This window comes from Sturnira hondurensis, unplaced genomic scaffold, assembly GCF_014824575.4.
Source record: "Sturnira hondurensis isolate 20B ecotype Veracruz unplaced genomic scaffold, ASM1482457v3 Scaffold0016617, whole genome shotgun sequence".
Classification (NCBI taxonomy): Eukaryota; Metazoa; Chordata; class Mammalia; order Chiroptera; family Phyllostomidae; genus Sturnira; species Sturnira hondurensis.
Genome location: NW_028089248.1, coordinates 5,921,616 through 5,942,660, shown reverse-complemented (window position 1 = coordinate 5,942,660; position 21,045 = coordinate 5,921,616). Strand labels below are relative to the sequence as shown.

Below are 21,045 nucleotides of genomic sequence, written 5' to 3'. Positions count from 1 at the left end.
ACCACAAGCCACCCACGAAGAGAGGACGCCACTCCCCACGTCCACGGAGGGCCCGTGGCCTGCGGGCAGCACACTGGGGCTGGGGAGACGCAAGGGCCGACTGTCCAGCCCATGGACACGGGCCACCTGATGCCGACAGAGGGACCATCTGTGGGGACCATCTGTGGTGCTGCTGACAGCTCCCTCCACGTCACCTCGACCGCCCACCAAAGGCTGCAGGGAGGGGACAGTCGCTGCCTGAGGACAGTTCTCTGGACGTGGAAACACACTCACCCTCCACACAGGGCTGGCTGGGAGTGCCAGAGGTAACCCCTCAACACCACCCTCAGCCACAGGAACGGAGAGGCGAGGCGGGGGAGCCCCCGGCACCCTGCTCCTCAGTCACAATGACTGAAGCAAGATCCGTGTCCCCTCCCAGCATCCCCATGGGGTGCAGCTTGGTGATGCATCCTTCCCCACTTCCCTTCCTGACCCCACCTACAGCCCCCAAGTCATCCACAGGTGAAGCACTGTCCTCCGTCCTCAGGTGTCCACGAGCTGGAGACGGGGGTCTGGGAACAGGTCCGTCAGCAGCACCAACGGGCCCCTTGGCCTCCCAGGAAAGGGAGGGGAAGTGGGGCCAGGGTTGTGTCCCCAGTGGGAAGGGCTGACATCAGTGCCAGCCGTGGGTGTCTGCTGCAGAGACTCGGGGTCAGCAGGGTCCTCGGGGACACAGAGCCAGTCCCTCCACGTGGTGCCACGGTTTCCCAGCCTCTGCCATTGGGGGCGGAGATGCTGAGCCACGCAGGTCCGCTCCTTCCCAAGCCTGCGCCCGGGGCTCAGCTCCGGGGTCCCCACTGCCCCTCCAAGTCTGCCCTCCAGCAAGTTCTCAGGGCAGCGTCCCCAACCGCACAGTGTCCACCACACCCCGGGGACCCTCCATGTCCTCGCCCCACCTGTAGTAGTATTGCCCCCTCTCAGAAACTTGCTTCTTCACTTGCAGTTCTTCTCAAAGGGAACCAGGCATGCCGACACAGGAGAGCATCTCTGCGCGGAAACAGGGATGGCAGGAGGCCATTCCTCCCGCCACCAGCAACTGCCCGAGTGGCTACGGGACCTCAGCCGTCTCCCTCTGGGTCACAGCCCAAGGGGGCAGTGCTGGCGTGGCTCTGAGGCAGAGCAGCCTCACGCTGACGGTCCCTTCTCAGCTCCGTCAGAAAGGTCAGGAGAGGACCCGCAAGTCGGGGGGACTTCACACCCCAGGTTTCTGCAGGCATCGGGGCACCAGCGGCTGGAGCTCGAGAGGGACACCCCCAGGGAGATGCAGAGGGACACCCGCCACGGGAAAGCCTCGCAGGCACCACCCAATGGGGGCAACTCAGTCCGCGGAAGGGCCTTCCCCACACACCACAGACACAACTCCCACTAAAGCCTTGGGAACCTCGGCTCGGGGGGGCCAGCTGCACATGTGGGGGCGGGGAGCCCCTCAGAGAAGGCCAGCACTGCAGCCCCCCGCCCCTCTGGGGGAGCTCCAAGCCTATGGCCACTCTGCGGCTGCATGGGGTTCTCCCCCAGAGTGCTGCCCCCCCCAAAACACAGCCTTGCACAGTGGTGCAGGGACTGAAGGCTCCAGGCTATGGGACCGGAGGCCAATTACTCCGACTGACAAGGAAGGGTGTGAGGGCCGCAGGCGGGACCAGGGGGTTCCTTGTGCCTGGAGCTGTCAGAACTGCTTCTCAGGAAGGAGATGCCAGGCACCCTGGGGTGGGGCAGCCCCCCGAGGGCTCCTTGTGGGAGGCGGAGGGTGGGCCTGCGTCAGGAGGAGGCGGGAAGAACGGGAGAAGGACGCACTTGACCTGATGGAGTCGGAGCGTGGGGCCTCGCGCACACTGTTAACCGTTGAAGTCGTTCGAAGTCTTCTGAGACTAGATCTGACATCGGCTCGCTTTGAAGGTTTGATAGGGCTTGTAATCCATAGATTATTGGAGTTAATTTCTCTGCTGAGCTCGGCCGCTATCGGGGAAATTGCACGCAGACTCGGGAACGGAAGGGAAGAAGCAAACACTGATTTGTAATTGGATTTCTGCCGCGCGTCTGTCCTGAGAAGGGGCCGCGGTGGAAACGGCTGGTCGGGGGTCCAGGCGAAGGCGGGAGCCTTCCTCTGACACAGTGGGCTGGGAGCCCCGGGACGCACCCCCGCCCACCCTTCACTCCCGGGGTCTCTCTCCTTGCTGTTCGGGACCCCCTCACAGCACAAGACACAGGGGGCCGTGCCTGCATGCGGTTTAAATCATCCCGGATCGGCTTCCCCATACTTTAAATTAATTTTAATTGAATCTCATGCCTTTGACTTTCATTTACTTTTAAATGAGTTTCAGCCGCAGAGTTTGGAGTTGACAAGTTTTAGTGTTTTGATCATAGATTATTATATAATGTTGACGAACGCGTCCCGGACCGCCACGCCGCATATTAAGTGCCGTGCGAAGCCCGTGGTGCGCTCGCTCCACGCACCGTTCCTTGGGTACGCAAAATGCAGGCTGTGCTAAAAATGTAATTAATTTCCAGAAGGCCCAATTGCCTCGAGAAGTGATTGCAAATAATTTGCTCGTTTACGGCCATCCTCAGGAAGGTAGCTAGCCAGGAGGGGCTTTTAAAAAATGATGTTCAGGATCAGAAATGAGACCAGGGCAGAGGGAGAAGGGGAGGGAGGGAGCCCCAGTCGGCTGGAGTCCCTTCTGGGACCTCGCTACGTGCAGGCCGAGCCGCTGGGCCAGCTGTCCCCCGGTTCTGGAAGGGGTGCACCCCCTTTCACTGAGCAAATTCCAAGTGTGGTGTCCCTGGAGGAGCCAGGTTGAGTCGGGAACCCAGGGGTCCCAGGCTGGGCTGTCCCAGACCCGCCAGGACCCAGGGACGGAGGCCTCAGGGGGTCCCACTAAGATCAGCGAGCCCGGCCCGACTGGCAGACTCAGCCCACCGGCCCAGACACAAGCGAGGACAGAAATGACCGTCAGAGCTGCTACACTTTGGGAACTTTGTTCCACAGCCACACTAACCACGGCGGCATCTGTGGAAGACACTTCTCAGCCACATGACAAGGGCAAGACCCGGGGCCTCTCCACGCTGCCTTCCGCTCCAAACATGGACCCTCGCCGGTCCTTTCCGGAATGATTAAAGCAATGGCTGGCTCGTGGGCAGCAGTGCACTCACTGGTCGACGCCCGGGCCCCAAGCCCTTTGCCTGCCCAATCTTACAGAGTCAGCAAAGGGGGGCCCCGCCCGGACCAAGGCCGTGCAGTCACCGGCGGTGAAACGGGGACCCAAACTCAGTTCGGTGGGTGCTGCAGCTGGTCCTCAAAATGATGCCTCCCCCCAGCAGGACACACCGTCCAGAACCTGCCCTCTCCCCTCACACCACATGCTGGACGGATCCCAGAACCCGACAGCCTGCCCCATGAGAGGGCCCTCTGGCAGGAGGGACCCCGAGGGCCTCAGGTGGAGTGACCACACGGCCTCCAGGCACCCCTGTGTCTTCGCCATCTTTCCATCTTTCCGGTGGGGGGCAGGAAGCCCACAGGGAGACTGGCCCGCCCTCCGCACCCAGGAGGGGCTAAGACATGGGCGCAAGGGCTGCTCCCGGGAAGGAGTCGGGACAGGGAGGCCCAGAGACACTTTCTTTGCCAAGCCGGGCCTGTGGCCTCGGCTCAGAACCAAATCCCATGGTGTGACATCTTGCTGACATGGGACCCAGCTGAGTCAGAGGCAGGGCGGGGCTCCCTGGTTTCTGGGGGCGGCATCACAGAGCTGGCCCACCCCCCCAAACACCGGGACTGCCCGGGGCCCCAGCTGCTCCAAGGTCCTGCTTTCCTCCAAAAACCCTCTGCGATGCCACCTCTGAACTTCAACACAACCATTTGATTTAGAGAGCTGACCTATCCGTCAGTAACCAGGGTCCACTGCAGGGAAGTTGAAGACACGGGGGCAGGAGCCCGTCTGTGGCACAGAGGCCTCAGGGTGGGGGGGGGCTGCACTCCCGGACCCCTCAGGACGGAGGAGGGACTGGGCCGGCTCTAACAGGGTGATTCCAGCCACCCCACTCGCCTGCGAACCAGCCCTGTCCCCTCCCCAGGAAACTCAAGTCTGATTTTAATGAGCTTCAATTGGAATGTGGCCTTTGAAAAGTACTGCATTTGAAAAGACGGAACATTAAATTTTGTAATGATGTAAAACATCGTCAGTTTTTGACAGGACAATGGTGCTTATTGTGCTTTATGAGTCCATTGGCGATTCAAAGGTCACTCTGTATATGGCTCCGCAGACAGGGGCCGCGCGGAATGAAAATTAGGTTACATGTGATCAGCTTTATTATTAATCAGACGAAAATGGATTTTTAACATTTTTCTAATGAGCAACAGAGAAGGAAGAAAATACCAGGAATAAAAAAAAAAAACCTACAGAAGAAAGAGGACCCAGGCCAAGGCCAAGAAGCCACCGCGGCCCCATGTACAAACAGGCCTTGAATCCGAGACACTCGGATACTATCTCAGGGGACAAACGCAGCCGCGACTCCCGGGGTCACGAACGCAGAGGAGACACCTCCTCTCTGTGTCTGCCACTCACTGACGGGCTGACCCCCACGCACCCGCTTCACCACAGGCCCCAGAACGCCGGGCGGGCAAGGCGGTGCCGCCACCTCCACCACAAACCCCGCTGCTCAGGGTCATCGCTCGGCTGTAAATACGGAGCTCCGACAGGGCCCCGGCGGCGCCCAAGGCCTCGGCCGCGACGCAGATTTACGCCACGCTTGCCGCCCGCCCCCACCTGGGTTTCCCAGCTTCTCTGGGTCTGAGGTTTCGGACACGGAGTATTGACAGGAACGAGAATTCTTTTTAAGAAAAACAATAAATAAAGGTGAAGAGTTGGGGATTGTTTTTCATCTCTTATTGAAATCAAAAGGTTATTTTTCAAGGTGCTCTCTGCCAAGCATAGCCAGGTGTTTATCAGATAAACGGGCTTCCTCAACCAAACAAACAAAATCGGATGACAGAGGTATAAGCCACAGACAGCATGACGGGCATGGGACGAGGGAACCCGAGGCAGGGGCAAGCACGCCACCCCGGTGGGCCAGTGACGGCTGGCCGGTGGGGACGGCAGGGACGGCTGAGTTACTCCAAGCATCACCCCAGACGGGGAGCCGACCCCCGGTGGACCCGGCGGCTGCGCAGAAGCAGAGCCAGGCCCTGGGCCTCGCAGGCAGCCCTGGGAAAGTGCATCGTGGGCCCAGCGGGAACGAGGGGCCGAGGGTGAATGGCGCGGGCAGCGGGCCCCGCAACCGTGAACAGAGCCCGGTATTCATCCCGCAGCCACAGGTGTGAAGACGCCCGACACAGACGGCGGCCCTGGGGAGGCCAGAGCCAACCCCAGACACACAGCCACGGCCTGCGCAGGTGGGAAAGGGTGACAAGGGACTAGACAGCAGTGAAAGGGTGGAGTCACAGCACGGGAAGGGGACAGCAGGAGGACCAGGCCGGTGGTCACAGTGCTCGTCACAGAGGAGGCCGAGGATGAAGCCGCAGCCACACATGCAGGCACAGGGACCTTAGGCCTGGCTGCCACCACGGGGCCCGCCGTGCCTCCAACTCCTGGGCTCCTGGTCCGCCGCTCCCTGGCCTTCCCTCCCAGCAGCCGGCACGGCCCAGGTTGAGGGGCCCCACAACCACAGCCTTGAGGTTGCTCACCTGTCCGGATGCCAGAGCGGGGCCAGGACCACGGTGTAACTGGGGGGCCCTTGGTGTAACTGGGGGGCATCCCCCCTCCACCAGCCTGCTCTCCAGTGTTCCCCCCACTGCCTCCAGCCAGCATTTGGCCTCAGGGCCTTGGGCCCTTCCAAGCCTGGAACATACTGCCCTTTTCTCCAGGCTAATCCAGTGGTTTCCTTCCCCAAATTGCGTGAATGTCCCCACTTAGGCCTGAGAGACCTTCCCTGAACACTGGCCGGAGGGAACAGCGAAGGAGTGAGGAGTCACGAAGGAGTGATTGTCGGGTGAGCCGGTGCAGACCTGGGCTGTGGGGCGCGTCCCGGCCACATCCCGCCTGGAGGACAAGCCGCAGCCTGCAGCCCTCCCGGCACCACCGGACTAACCGCAACCGTCGTCCCCCCGTTTCCCGCCTGTCACCCCCATCCTGCAAGACCAGCAGGGGCCGGGGGGGGCGGTAAGTCACTGAAAGTCCGTTTGCCTTACTTTCATACGTGTTGTTAGGCGGTGAGTGTGCGTGTGCACGCACACACACACTGGATCCTGGGAGAGGGCCGGCCCTCAGCTCTGTCACTCCCCCGAGGCCTGGCCGATGGCACAGGGGCTTCGAGCTCAAGGCCTGCATCCACGCGCACCAGGAGCCTGGCAGCCACGCCTGTCCCCACTGACCCACTGACCCGCTGACCCACTGACCCCCTGCTGCTGGGCCCCTAGCAGCAGACAGCAATGGGTCCTGGCTGCCGGGGCCGACAGGCCGGCCTCCTGGGGGGAAGGTGTCACTGGGCAGGGGGAGGCCGTGGGCTTGGGCGTCAGGCCTCTGGGCCCTTCTCTGCCGAGGAGGCCACCAGGGAGCCCTGCACATCCCCCAGTCCTTGTCCACACAGGCCCAGCCCCATGCCCGCAGCAAATCCACGCTTCTGTGTGTGGAACATCGCACACGGCGCCGCGGGGCCCAAAGCAGCCCTGCCACGTCCCCCCCTTGCACACCGAGAGGGTGTCTGAGGTTGCCATAGCGCCTAATTTTACCCCTTAGTATCGGGAAACAGACAGCGCTGTCGCGAACCGGGAAGGTGGGTTACCTCGCACCTCCCACAGGAGCCGGAACGGCATGAGATGCAAATAACGGAGCAGCTGGGAGAGAAACACTAAGAAAATCGCCCAAAATAGCTCCTCGCTGGAAAGCCGTCTGGCCAGACGAGAACGGGGCCCTGGGAAGAGAACAGAGCAGCCAGTCTTGGCAGCGCCCCCCGCCCCGCCGCCCGCCCCTCTGGGGGCAGCACCGACCTTGTAGCCCTGGGGGGAGGGGTCAAGGACGGGCTGACCCTGCTGCTGGCCGAGGTCCGCACGGCCGGCACTCGGGGAACCTCCGAGAGCTTTTCTGCCAGGAAGCTGGACATGGGTTTTCAGTCCAGCCCGTTTTCCCCAGGACCAGCCTGGCTCTCTGTCCATGGGCTCCTGCAGAGAGGGCTGGGCAGACCGTTCTCACACGGACAGACTCTGCCACAAGCCGTCCCAGGAGGTGGAGGTGACAGACCTTCCTGTCAGATGGCTTTTTCCCATGGGGCTGTGTTCCCAATGCCAGGCAACAATGACCCCTAGTTTCGTCTGCTTTTTTCCCCTGGAGGTGGGGATGGTGTCACACAGCCAGGGAGGTGCTGTCCCAACCCAGCCATCCCCCAGGTGGCCAGTTGGAATGACGGTGCACGGGAGTGCCGGGACCAGCCGGAGGGGCTCCAGGGCAGCCGTCTGGCCATGGGGAGGCTGGGGCATGGGGCCAGGCGCTCTCTGCACGGGGACAGCCCTGGTGAGGTGGCGTGGACCCGAGCCTGCTGAGCCTCCCGTGTCCTCCGTAGGGTCATGTGCCTGCAGCTGCCCACGTCCCTGAGCGAAGAAGGCTGTGGCTGTCGGGACCCTTTCCTGCCCTTTGCTGTCCTCTCTGGGAAGTCCCCAGCCATGGACGTCACCAGAGCCTGGAGCAGAGTCCCACAGGTACGCCACCCTCGGCTGGCGATCACTGCCAAGCTCCAGGGACCTGCCACCCCATAGACATGAACTCCACTCTGCTGGGGGCCCCGCCCGCTCTCCACGCCCACCTGCCCTCTGCAGGGGTGGCTTGTTCTCGGCTGAGCGCTCAGGGCCTTCCTAACGAGGGGGCTGAGCTGAGACCCAGGAGCAGCTGTGGGAACAGAACCCGACATCAAACGAGCCCGCTGGGGCGGGCGCGGGGCCTCAGGAGCTGCACCAGCCCAGCGTGCGGCCACTCACACATTTTGACGATGGGGGACAGCGGAATGCTTGTCCACAGGGTATGTTCTGATGACTCCCAGAAGGGGGGGCGGTTTCTGGAAGGGCGATTGGGCATAATTCCCTCCGTGTTCAGATGCAACAGACAGTCTCCACAGTCGCCCCGGCTGCAGACCACCAGCCGCACACGCTGCTTTCACCGCCAGTCCATTAACGACGCCACAATTTTGAGGACACGTCGCTGACACACCAAGGGGTGTTTTTATTGGTCTGTTTAAAACACACGTTTTAACCAAGACTCCTCAGCCCTCAAAAGTAGGCGACAGGCGGGTGCACGCTGCGGGGCGGTGTGCGTACCGTTCTCCGAGGTGCCGGAATCTGCTCGGGAAAGCCCCTCGTGCCTCTGACAGCAGGGACTGCCACGCATTCGCTCCGTGACAGGCACCAGTGCCGAGTGGCAAGGTGCCGTCTTCCCTCGGTGGAAGTCAAAGCTGCCCTGCCTCCGCCCTGGTCTGCTCCCCCACCCCCACCCCCACACGGTTTGATGGGGGAGGCACAGGCTGGGCCAAGGGGCCAGAAGCGTCTGCCTCCCTCCCCCTGGATTCTTTGCAAAGATTTTTATAAAGACGGGAGGGCCACGGGGACATGACGTCCAGGGAGGGTGTCCCCAGAGCGAGCCGGATGCCACACCGTGAGCTGGGGGACGGACTCTGTCACACACATAGCCAGGAGTCCCACTTGCAAACCTGGGCACCAGGACCTCCCAAGCCCAGCACTGTGACTGTCCAGCGGGCGGGGCTTGGTGGCCCGCCCTGTGCGCCGGAGGGTACTAAACGAGCACCCCCCGGGGCTCATCCCTCTGCCAGCTGCCCCCCGATGTCACGCCCCCTAGAGAAGAGAGCCAGGCAGGTGCAGAACCACGCTGGGCACAGCGCCCCGGCCCACTCGGCGAGTTGCAGACAGCAGGCTCCAGAACCCTGCTCTGCCTCTCCTGTCAGAAGCGCTCTGAGCCTTCCTGACCCAGGGGCGGGTCCCTGACCCAAAGGAAGGTCCAGGGTGAGGCACGGAGCAGGCGGAACAGAGGGACTCGAGGCCGAAGCGGGATGGTGGCCTCAGGGGCCACGTCAAAGGGCCTCCTTCCTAAGGGAAAGAGCCCAAGACCCTTCGTTACCGGGTCACGGGGCCTCCACCTCCCCAAGGGCGCACCAACTGCTTCCATGCAAACCCACGGTAGGCATGACACGGAGCCATGCGTGGCCGCAAGTTCCAACAGCCACACTCCAGGCTCTGAGGGATTCTGGTCACCTGAGGGCTCCGCAGCCGGGCTCCTCTCTGCCAGTGTCCCCTCCAGCGGGGACCTGCAGGCACTGTCTCAGAGAGACGGGCAGTGGCTTCCACAGGGAGCAGGTCAGAGACCCTGGGGACCCGGACTGCAAAAAGCCTTGCTCCTGCGCCCTCCACCCAGCCCTCCTCCCAGGCTGCTTCCCGTAGCAGGGACGCACCCGGCCGAGGTCCTCAGTCCTCAGTGGTCCTCAGTGGTCCTCGGTGGTCCTCGGCTTGGAGCCGGGTCCCAGCGTGTCAGGCCCCAGCACAGTGGGGAGTGGCCAGGGACCCCGCCCAACGTCCCGTCCTGTCCGGATGAGTCTGGGCGCAGGGCCTGCCGTGAGCGCGGGGCCGGAGGCACCCTCTGACTCTCACTGCCCTGAGCCGCGCGCGTCAGCTCCTTGGAGCGAACCGCACACTTTACACTAAAATGACTGTTTCCGGGCATCTTTGCCTTGTAAAAAGTAAGAAGTTCCATGTAACGAAACCCTCATCTCTGCTCCCATCCATCCAACTGTAACATAACTCGATATTCAATAAATACAATCCTCTTGGGGAAGAACATCACACAAAACGCAAGGCGCCCGTGGTTTCTGAGACGCAGAGCGGGTGGAACATAGGCCCCGCCGACCACTCGGGGCCCGGGGCTTCTCGACCCCCTTCGCTTCTTAGGGGCTGCTCGTTCCCAGTAAGTCTCCAGAAAGGGCTTACGTATTTAATGCTCCTAAAACCAAAACGCTACCTACTATCGCACAATTGCCATTTTATCTCTTTAAACTCCTCCGGCTTGACGTTTTTAAAAGGGCAAAAGCAGAAAACCCTTCGATAATACCCAATTTGTACATCTGTGGCTCCCCTCCGACCGGCACAGGCGCCATATGTTTTTAATTATCCTAATAGCCCTAAAGAACCTGTTCAGTGGGAAACACAGACGATCCCTTTATTACTGGTTTGTAATTTAAACAGTTTTAACAGAAAAGGTCTGGCTACAGGAGGGCGACGGCTGGAGGCCTCGGACCCCAGCCCTCGACCTCGGGGGCTCAGGCTCGACTCCCACCCACGAGGCGGGACCACCCCCCCCCTGCCCCGCCTGATACCGGTAATCAGTCACATGTGACTCCGCTCCGTGGGACTTTAGAAGCTGTGATCTGTGGTCCCAGCGAGGCCGGGTCCGGTCAAAGCCTGACACGGTGACAGTGAGGTTGACTCACATTAGTCTGCTCTGACCCTGGCTGGGCCACCCACCGCCACTCGCCCCCACCTGGGCCCCAGGGAATGATTGTAAGGTGAGGGTCAGGGCTCCTAGAGGCCCTCTTCCTCTGAGGGGAGCGGGGGCAGACTTCGGCTTTTTTCCCTGAGGCTGAGAAGTGGCTGAACAGATAGTCCTAAGAATGGCTGATTCCCAGACCAGGAGACGGGAGGAACCGAGGGCGACTCTGCGAGACTTTGTCATCTCTGGAGAGTGAGGATGCCATGGCTGCAGAGGAGACCTGCCCAGGGTCGCCAGGCAGGTTCAAGGCCAGAGCCCTGGGTGCCCCCTCCTGCTGGTCCTGGAAGACCGGACTCTGCCCGGAGCAGCCCCGCCCCCGACCTGGAGCTGCGGGTCAGCAGGAACGGCTCCCTCTGTGGGGGGGGCACTGTGTTCCTTTGGATGCCCCTCCCGTTGCACAAGGGCTGAGGGCACAGTGCTGGTCACCCCGGGGGGGCCTAGCTTTGATGCTCAGCCCCAGACTTCCCGGGCCATCCCGGGTAAGGACAGCAGCTCGTCTGCTTCTCCACGGCCTCACTCACAAAACAGGGAGAAGAACGGCCCAGGCCACCTCGTGGGATTTCTACTCGGATTCAACGAGAAAAGATCGTGTGCGTTACCCTCTGTGAGGTGTCAGCGCAGAGGCCGCCCTGCACCTGGCAGGTATTTAATATTTAAAAGCGACCTTGGGAGATGAGGGGACAGCTCAGAGGAGCGTGTCCTGCTGATGAAGCCAAGGGGGCAGACTCTGGGGGCAGCGGCCACGTCCTTAAACACCAGAGCCCAGACGCCTGGCTTGGTGTGCACAGAACTGGGTCATAGCGGATTCCCGGTAACACTCACCGGTGTCTGGAGGGTGGGGGATGGGGGGTCAAGGCCATGACCCCAAGAGGCGGTCCCAGCGGCAGGCTGGGTCGCACTGGGTTGCTGTGAACAGGTCTCTGTTCTGTACTGGTCTGTTTTAGCTTGTACACATGACTCTGTGATCCTTCATGGCTTTGATTTTGGGGGGGTCACAGCTGATACTGGGCCCCTGGGCTCGGTCCCGACAGGCAGCTGTTCCATCAAGTCGAAGGGCCACCTGGGGGGGCCACCTGCCACCTTTGATCTCGGTTTCCCCACCCATGAAGTGGGTTCTGCCAAGCAGGTGAGTTGGGAGACGCAGAGGGGCTGGGGGGCGCTGGCTCCCCGTGAAGGTGGCCCACACCAGGGGCCCTCCTGCTGGGCTGGACCAGGGACACCCCTCCTGCTCCACCCAGCATCCCTCCCAGGGAACACCCTCTCTTCCTGGGTCAACAGGTGGGACCTGCATGTACGTGGCCAACCCCGCCCTTGGAGAAGGGAAGAAGTCACAGGCCCAGACCTGGCCAGCAGAGGGACCCCAGAAGACAGAGAGGGGGTGCTTTCATGAGCTAAAATAAAGTGGGGGGCTACGAAGTCCCCAGCCCCGAGGGGCTGCTGGCTCCTTTGGGTGAGAAGGGGCCCCAGTGGCCACAGCCTTTGGGATGTGCCCGGGGTGGCCTCTGGACTCAACACATCACAAGTGCATCTCAAGGCCATCACACAGACATGCCCACCCCCAGGAATCGGGGGCCTTGATCACAGGGTCCACCGCCCCCCCACCCCGGGGCTGCCCCTGCTCTTTGGCCCGGCGAGCCCCGCTGGGGGAGGGCGCCTCCCAGCTTCCATCCTGAGACTAACAAGTCAGGCGCCTGTGGTCCCATCTGCACGCCCAGCGCAGGCAGAGGGGGGGGAGTGGGGGGGGCACAGGAAGTACCAAGTTCCCACAGACAACATCTGTCTCAGTGCGAACAATGGACCATTATCTTGTAAATAATTCTGATTAGCTGCTGCGTTTCCTCCGACACTGGGGGGGGGGGCGCTGCGGGGGGAGCGCCTGCTGGGACCCAGGCCGCTGGTCCTCTGGTCCCCGCTCCACCCTGCGGCATGGGGCACCGGCCAGGGCAGCGCCAGCCCCCCCGCCACCCCCGCCCAGGCACCGCCCCAAGCCCTGCCGGGCCCTTGCTCCTCTTCCTCGGGCCTCAGTCCCACCCTCCCGCCTCCATCTCCCTCCTTCACCTTCCTCTCAGTTCACACCTGTTTCCTCTCCTCGTCCTGCTCCCGGAGCTCCTCCTTTGACCTTTGGCCCCTCCTCTCCTTTCTCTCCATCCGCGTCTCTGGCCCAGTCCCAGTTCCTGTCCCACTGTCCAGCCCTCTCGGCCCTCGGCCCGGCTGTGGCTCTCCCCTCCGCGCCCAGGGCCCACCTGCCCCTCAACTGCCCGGGGACATCCCACGTGCCGGGATCGAGTCCACTCTGGGGACCCCCAGGCTGCCCCATGCTGCCCCCGGCCTCTGCATTGTCAGGCCTGGCCAGGTGGCTGGTGGGACCCCGGGGCTCGTGGAGTCCCTCCCCTCTCACCACTCCAGGGCCCTCAGGACCCCAGATGCAGCAAAGCTCTGGTCTGAGAGTCCGGGGCCAGCCTGGCTGCAGCCCCCCGACCCGACCCAGCAGGTGCTGAGAGCAGGGACATTGTGCCCCACCCGAAGCAGGGAGTCCGCGCACTTACTCCAGAGTCCTCAGGAAAACTCCCGTAATTGAAGATTAATTGCCCTGAGTGTGACTTAGAGACATTTTCAGCCCCAAGTTCCCACATGGAGAAGGTGCAGGAATTCCGTTCTCACCGGCCAAGCGCCTGAGACTCTCACGCCCGCTCACGGCAAAGCCGTCAGAAACAGAAAGCAGCGCGGTAGGAGCAAAGGGCTGCTTTCTGTGCATCCTGGGAGTGGGGTCCCCGGGAAGTGTCCCCTCTGGAGACAGGGGAACCCTGGCTGGGCTGGAGCCAGGCCCTCAGGTGACAAGTGTGCACAGGTGAGCAGGGGCAGGGGGCGACGGCTTCCCAGTCACCCACGGACACCCTACCTGCCCTGCCAGGTCTCACCCCGGTCTGAGCTTTCGAGGAAGCCCCACCTGGACCTGCAGGGGGCAGAGATCCTGAATAACTGAAATGCGGGTGACTTGTCACTCTCCATGTCACTCACTCACACCCATTTTGCCCCCTTGAGGGTGAGCGAGGGGACACAGACACACCGAGTCCCGTTCAACTCAACGCCAACACCCAGGGCGGGAGGGGTGCGCCAGGAGATAGCATGGGCTGTTCTGGGGGGCTGGGGGACGCTGGCAGCCATGGCTCTGAGCAGCCACAGGAGCCCAGTGGCGGTGTGACGGGGATGGCAGGGGACAGTCACAAGGACCAAAGAGGTGGGCATGCCCTGTGGCCCATGCACTCCGAAAGGAATGCGGTGTGAGGTCTCCCTCTGGGCGTCACCGGATAGGGGTGTGGGGCGGGTGTGGGGGCTCCCCAGAGGGCCTGGCTGTCCCAGGAGAAACAGTGACTGTCTCCTGGGTGACTGACTGTAAAGAGCTTCGGGAAACCTCCCCTTGGGCTCAGCTGGGGACACAGACACTGCTGACAGGGGGAAAGAGAAAAGCCAGGCAGTCCGGCTGTCCTTGTGCCCCACGGACCCCGAAGTTGGATTTCACCGACTCCCTCTCCACAAAAGCTATCGCAACCAGAACAAACAGAAATTGCTCAACGCTCTTCCCAGGACTCAGTAACAACGTCTTCCTAACCAGCCAAGTGGTCGCTGGCTCCCCAGCTGCCAAAGCCACCCAGACCCCCGCCATCCCACACGTCACCAGGTCCTGGCAGGGGTGGCACTTGGTGTCCACTGTGGACCACACAGAGTCCATGTTTGAGCCCAAGGAAGCCGCCCGAAAAGTTCAAGGCGAGGAGGGATGGTGAGAGCCACAGAGTTTGAGACCCAGGAGGGGACTGAGGGGACTCTCAGGTGCCTCTTCCTTTCCCGAATGGGGAAGTGGCACCCCCAAAAGAAGCATTTGTCCAGACTCCCTGGGGCTCAGTGGCTGGCCCCCCAATGCCACGTCGGCCTGGCCCTAGGCTGGGAGACGGCGCGTGTCTTGGGGTTCAGAATCACTGACCATACATCTGCCCTTCACCCTGGTGGACGGGTGACACTCGGCAGTGCCCCAGGGGAGTGAAAGATGGGCCCAGGGGCACCCAGTGGTACGGACGCTTCAACGCCTCCCTCGCCCTCTCCTGTCCCCTGGCAGGCCGGTGCCCACTCTCCAGTCATCAGAAGAGGGACCTTCACCTAAGAAGAGCTGCAGAGCTGGGGGCGTCAGTGCCCCGGCTCCCTCCACCCTCAGGGTGACACTGAGGTGAGCTGGACACAGGACCCGGAGGGTCTCAGGGTCACTGAGCCCTGGCCCTGAACGGTGCCCCCTGAGCCAGACTCCTCCTCACTCTGTCCCCTCACNCCCAGACCCCCGCCATCCCACACGTCACCAGGTCCTGGCAGGGGTGGCACTTGGTGTCCACTGTGGACCACACAGAGTCCATGTTTGAGCCCAAGGAAGCCGCCCGAAAAGTTCAAGGCGAGGAGGGATGGTGAGAGCCACAGAGTTTGAGACCCAGGAGGGGACTGAGGGGACTCTCAGGTGCCTCTTCCTTTCCCGAATGGGGAAGTGGCACCCCCAAAAGAAGCATTTGTCCAGACTCCCTGGGGCTCAGTGGCTGGCCCCCCAATGCCACGTCGGCCTGGCCCTAGGCTGGGAGACGGCGCGTGTCTTGGGGTTCAGAATCACTGACCATACATCTGCCCTTCACCCTGGTGGACGGGTGACACTCGGCAGTGCCCCAGGGGAGTGAAAGATGGGCCCAGGGGCGCCCAGTGGTACGGATGCTTCGACGCCTCCCTCGCCCTCTCCTGTCCCCTGGCAGGCCGGTGCCCACTCTCCAGTCATCAGAAGAGGGACCCTCACCTAACAAGAGCTGCAGAGCCGGGGGCGTCAGTGCCCCAGCTCCCTCCACCCTCAGGGTGACACTGAGGTGAGCTGGACACAGGACCCGGAGGGTCTCAGGGTCACTGAGCCCCGGCCCTGAACGGTGCCCCCTGAGCCGGACTCCTCCTCACTCTGTCCCCTCACTATGCCTCCTGGGTCCTCCTCCCAGCACCTAGGCCCAGTCTCTGGTTGGCTTTGGGAAACAGGAGGAGGTCAGCCACGGGGTCCTAAGAGACTGAGGACGGGGGGAGGGGGCCTTGCCGAGGTGGAGCCCGGCACATGTGACCTGCCTGGGCCGGCCCCTCCGCTGGTCTGACCTGACCGTCGGCCCCACCCTGCCCCCTGGCACACACCCAGCACCCACGTCAACAGAGCGAAGCAACTGTCCGTCACATAAAAAGAGCAATAATCTGTTAGATTAATTGCGAATTTGCCTTCCTCGCTCGGCTGCCTTTCTCCTTTTATGTGGATAATTGAGAGCACACTGCATTCATCTGACGACGGCTGAAGTTCAAAAGGAACACTTAACCTCGCAAGCGGTGGGTGGGCATCCGATGGGCACGCCTGGATGACCCCACACCAGCAGGCGACAAACTCCCCGTGAAGCCAGCCGGGGCCGGGGCCGGGGTGCGGGCACACGTTTTGGCGACGAAGTCGCCGCGCGGTCCCCCGTCTTCACGGCGAGACAGGCTCTGGCAGGCAGGCGTGCGTGCCTCTGTGTCCGCAAGCGTGCGTGTGTGCGTGTGTGCGTGCGGCGGCCGCGGCGGTGGCGCCACCCTTCGACCGTCGTACCATTCCTTCGAGAAAAGGTGAATACACAGGAAAGCACTGCGCGCCTCCCGAAGTTCAGACCCCTTGGGGGATTTTAGACTCTGTTGGAGCGTCCTCCCAGCAAACCTGTTTCCCAGCACGTGGGCTGAAGAAGTGGACGTGAAGACTCTGTCCCTTCCCTTCCCGCAGGCGGGGTGGCCCTGGGCACAGCCAGCTCCCTGGGATGGGGAGGGGGCCCTGGTCCTCTCGGGCCAGGGGGTTACCCCCCCTAGGAAGGACGGGTCTGGGCCGTGTGGCAGAGGGCAAATCCAGTCCGACACAGGTGGGGCTCGTCATAATCGAGGGGGGTGTGGGGTGAGGAAACAGAACCGGCAGCCCCACCCCCTCAGCCTAAGCTGCGACGGGAGCCAGCTCACTGGGGAGACCTGAGTCCATTCTGCCTGCACAGCGGGCAGGATGCTCCTGAGGACACCCAGGGGTGAGCAGGCACCAGGGGTGGTGGGTAGGGGTGTGGTGCGTGGAGAGTGGGGGTGGGGGGCAGGGGGAAGCTGGGGTGGCCTGAACTGAGAGAAGGGAGGGGCAGCTCTGCTCCCAGCTGGAGTCATTGCCCCGGGAGGAAGCGGGGGCAGAACCGCGTGGGGGCCTGTCAGGGGACTGGGCGTCGGGGAGGGAAGAGCGCGCAGCAAGGTCTGGCTGGGGGCTCCTGGAAGCCTCCCTGCTGTCCCCACAGGAAGTGGTCCCACCAGGGCACCCCTTTCTCCCCAAGGCCCGGCCCTCAGGCAGCTCTCAAACCCTGAGCCCCACCTCGCCAGGCGGACAGGGCCAGTGCCCAGTGTGCAGAGTGGCTCTGACAGAGGAGCCGTGCCCAGGACAACTGCCACAGCCAAGTCCACAAAGCACCCGCTTCCTGCCCACCCAGGGTCCCAGGCCACGGCTTTGGCCCAGAGGGGTCCTGAGGGTGCTTGTCTGAACGGAGGGGAGAGCAGTGCCCTTCCTTGCAAGTTTCAAACGTAGCTTCTCAAAGCCCCCGGACCCCCACAGAGGGAACCCAGCTCCCCACAGGGGACCGTGAGCCATGGGCGTGGCACCAGCAGGTGGATCCCCGGGGGCAGGACATCTGTGGGCACCACACCCACTTCCCGGGCCCGTCTGCACGCCCTGTGCCCTCGTTTCCCCCACCCACAGGGCCCTTGAGGGATCAGGGCCTCCATAGGCAGATATTGCTTGTGCCACGGTGCACCGCGGTTGCCTGGCTCTCCCCACCTGCTGAGGTCACCGCCCCCCAAATCAGAGGTCCCTTCATGTCTGCATGTTTGTGAACTGGTACCTGTGGGGCCCCCAAAAGATAGTGGAAATGTGGCCAGTTGCCCAGTACACCCCAGGGGGGTCCTTCTGAGATTCCCACCAGCGAGCAGGACAAGAGAGGTGCGGGGTGTCACAGAGCGAATCAACGTCACCACTCAGACGGCACTGCTGTATGGCAGCGTGTTTATTAGCAACACCAAGATAAGTTACGGAAGCATTTTAGTATCGTCTTGTATCTCACTTCTAGTGACCTAACGGGCGACTCCGCAGACAGCACACACTGGGCAGCTGGACACCGGTTCGGAAAGCTACAATCGTCACCACTCCCATGCCTTCAGCCCCCGGACGCCTCCTGTCTCTTCGAGTGACTCAACAGTCCTCGGTGGCAAAGCCCAGGACAGTTTGCAAGTGCTGGGTGTCCAGGTGCCGTCGGGTCCCGGTTCATGTGACGACCCGACACGGCGTGACACTCGCAACTTCGCTGCTGAAACACCGGGCGGGAAGGGGCCGCTGCCCTCTTCTGAGTTCTTCCTACTGTGTCACTCACAAAGGCAGGCCCATCAGCCACGGGGCGCCCTCAGGGCCGTGGGGAGCTGGCTTTTCGTGGGCGGGGGGCCTCCAACCGCCAGCGCCAGCCACGGAGGACACACGACTCGGGGGGTCTCTCCCATTCCGGTGACTCAGCTCGGCACCCACGGCGACGCCGGGCCCACGGGCGGTGTTTTGGCCTCCCCGCTGCCGGCGGGGTGCCGAGTGCAGACACACCGACGCCAACAGCGACTATGTATTCAACACACACGTGTGTGCGCAGTCTTCTCTTGACTTTACGCGACCGAGGAGCAGGGACACACAGGGGCAAATCCAGCTAGACCGACTAGGACGGGGGGTCACTTACCTGCAAGAAAACGTGCAGATTCATTAAACAAGCCAGAGACGTGGGGCGAGAGGGGTCTGAGAGCACAGGCGGGGCCGCCCCCGACCCCCGCTGTGTAATGAGGGGATGGCAATAAAGCCACGTGTTGGAGAGTGGCCCCGGCCCTGGCCACAGCGAGGACAGTGCGTGGTTGGAGCAGGCTGGCGGGGAGAGGGGGGCTGGCGGCCGGCACCGGGTAGTGGGAGATAATTGCTACTTATCACAGAAAACCTGGGCTTTGCACACAACCCCCGAATCCCAACACAAAGGGCCCCGCGCCCTTGGCGGTGGCAGCCTGTGGCAGCAGATGCCGCAGCTGAGCCCGGCTCAGGATGCCCGGCCCAGGATGCCCGGCCCAGCTGGCGACAGCAACGGTCCCGGGGCTCCTGCTCCCTTGGGTGGCTGGGTGCCTGGGGGTCCGTCCCCATGACCCCTCAGTGCCCTCTTCCTCCCTCCCCGTCTTACATCTCAACCTGGAGGGAAAGCGTGTGTACGTGTGCACGTGTGCGTGTGCACATGTGTGTGTGCCAGGGAGGGCGACTGCATGTGTCCAGGGTGTCAGTGTGAGTGTACTTTTGTGCATGCATGTCAGTTGAGTGCATATATGTGTGTGCATGTGCGTACACGTGCATGTCGGTGTGTGCACATGTGTGAGCGTGTGGGTGCGTCATGTGTCGGCATGTGTGTGTGCTGGACCCGAGCTCTGCATGCCCTGGGCGTGGCCCAGGTGGCGGGCGTGGCACCGTCCCTGGAGCGCGCAGACGAGACGACCAGAGCAGGGTCTGCGGGCTCCTCTCCACCCGAGAGGTGCTGTCAGTTCAGATGGCAGCTCTGGAGCCAAAAAACACAAAGCCAAAGGGAAGGGACATGGACAAGGCCAAAGTCCCCAGGCTTGTGGGCTCACAGGCACTGTCTGCGCGTCTGTCCTGACTGGAGGAGCACAGCATTTGGCAAACACAATGGCCTTCGCACCACAGCGCTGTCACCCTGCAGGGCAAGTGCCATCCGGTGGCGTTCCTGTGTCATTTACAGGGTGGACGGGGCGGGGGCGGGGACCGCAGGAAGATTTGGAGAGGCCACCCCGTGTCCACACTGTGCGGTGTAGGGCTTTGGAGGAGGGCCGGGCGCGGCCTGCCCGGGGCTGCCAGTTTCTTGGGGGCCCCGGGCACAGCACCGGTGTCTCCACCCCTCGGGGCCAGGGAGCCAGCAGGGCAGAGAGGGTGGGATGGGGCGGTGATTGGCACTGACTTCGGGGCTCTGTCCTTGTCCTTCCGAGCAAGACAAACGGTCCCCTCCTGACATCTAGCATCAGGCCCTGGACGCGCCCGCGGTGCCCTCTCATCGCCAAATCACCGGAATGGCGCTCCACGCTACCTTCCCAGGCGCCCACATGGCTGTCGCTGAGCCACAGGCGCGGGGAGGGGAAGCAGGTCCCTGTGACTGCACAGAGGTGAGGCCTGGACATCTTGCCACCAAGGGGACGCCACCGTCAGGGGACCTCAGCACAGGGGCGTGGCTACCTGGCACCGTCTTCGTGCGGACGGTCACCTCCACCCTGAACAGTGCCCCACCGAGAGCCGCTGATCCAAGCCCGGGGGCCTGTTTCCCTCCTCGCTTGCTGCCCCTCCGGGGACGCAGCTGCCCCAGAGCCAAGGCAGATGCCCCCCTCCTTCGAGTCTGCGCACCTTGCCCTGACAGGGTGGGGGCCCTGCTGGCGTCCCTGCCGCATGGGCACAGAGGTGGCCTTGCCGAGAGGGCTGTGCCCGGCCACCAGGGCTCTGCCCACTCCATGACACTGGCCGCATCCCAGCCTTGGTGTCAAAGGGCCCTGGAGGGAGCCCCAGCTGCCGAGCAGGGTCCTCCCGCCTCACTGCCCTGGCCGGGAGACGCACTCTGCGTATCTTCTCGAGGGACAAGGGGTGGTCACAGCGACCCAACGCTCTCCACACCAGAGCAGGAGGCGCTGCCCCTTGGCTGGGTCCTGCCCACCGCCTGTCCGGGGAACTGCGGCTGGACCGGGACTCAGCCCGTCTCCCGCTCCTGGCTGACGGCTGCCTTGGCGCCGCCCGGCCACACCAAGCATGGTGACAGAGACCACTGGGCCACACGCCGACAGGAGCCACTGCCCTTTTGAGGAAAAGGGCCACCAGCCCTGTGGTCCACGGAGCGGCTGATGCAACGGGACTCTTCTCGGACTGGCTGTGCGGAGGGACAGCGAGGCGTGAGGGGACAGAAGTCACATGCTGAGGGAGACCAGCGCGGCTGCCCGGGCCACTGCAGTCTGGCACACGACAGGTAAGAGGGAGGGTGCGCCCCTCTGACCTCACTGGTGTGAAACAGCCCCTACTCTCTCCGCACTTGGGGTCCGTTTCCCAACAACCTGAGGATAATAAACTGGGGGTGTCAGGCCACTGCTGTGAACGGCCCTGCCTTCTCCCTCGTCTCCCCCCGCCGGGCCCGGCGCATGGCTCGGGCTTGGGACCACAGGGTCCTTGTGCCCATGACAGATGTGCTGACAAAGTGTCCCAGTTCGGCCTGGCCGTCCCGACAGGTGGTGGCATCAGGATGAGCTTTAGAGCACAGGTGACAAGCACAAGGCCGGCGGGCCGAATCCGGCCTCCACCTGGTTTTATCTGGCCTGGTTT

The 21,045-nt window shown here is 62.9% G+C and overlaps 1 protein-coding gene across 3 annotated transcripts in view; it reads right to left on the bottom strand.

The window, feature by feature from the left end:
* Nucleotides 1-21,045, bottom strand: part of ZNF536 (zinc finger protein 536) — a 229,463-nt gene that overhangs the window by 75,657 nt on the left and 132,761 nt on the right. The window contains exon 5 of one of the 3 annotated variants that reach the window (XM_037066425.1): nucleotides 17,654-18,382. The exons of the other annotated variants lie outside the window; for them this stretch is intronic. Within the exon in view, the coding sequence (XP_036922320.1) occupies nucleotides 18,375-18,382 (8 nt within the window). The 3' untranslated portion in view covers nucleotides 17,654-18,374. Of the gene's footprint in view, nucleotides 1-17,653; nucleotides 18,383-21,045 lie in introns of those variants that run through there. 3 annotated transcript variants of the gene reach the window in all.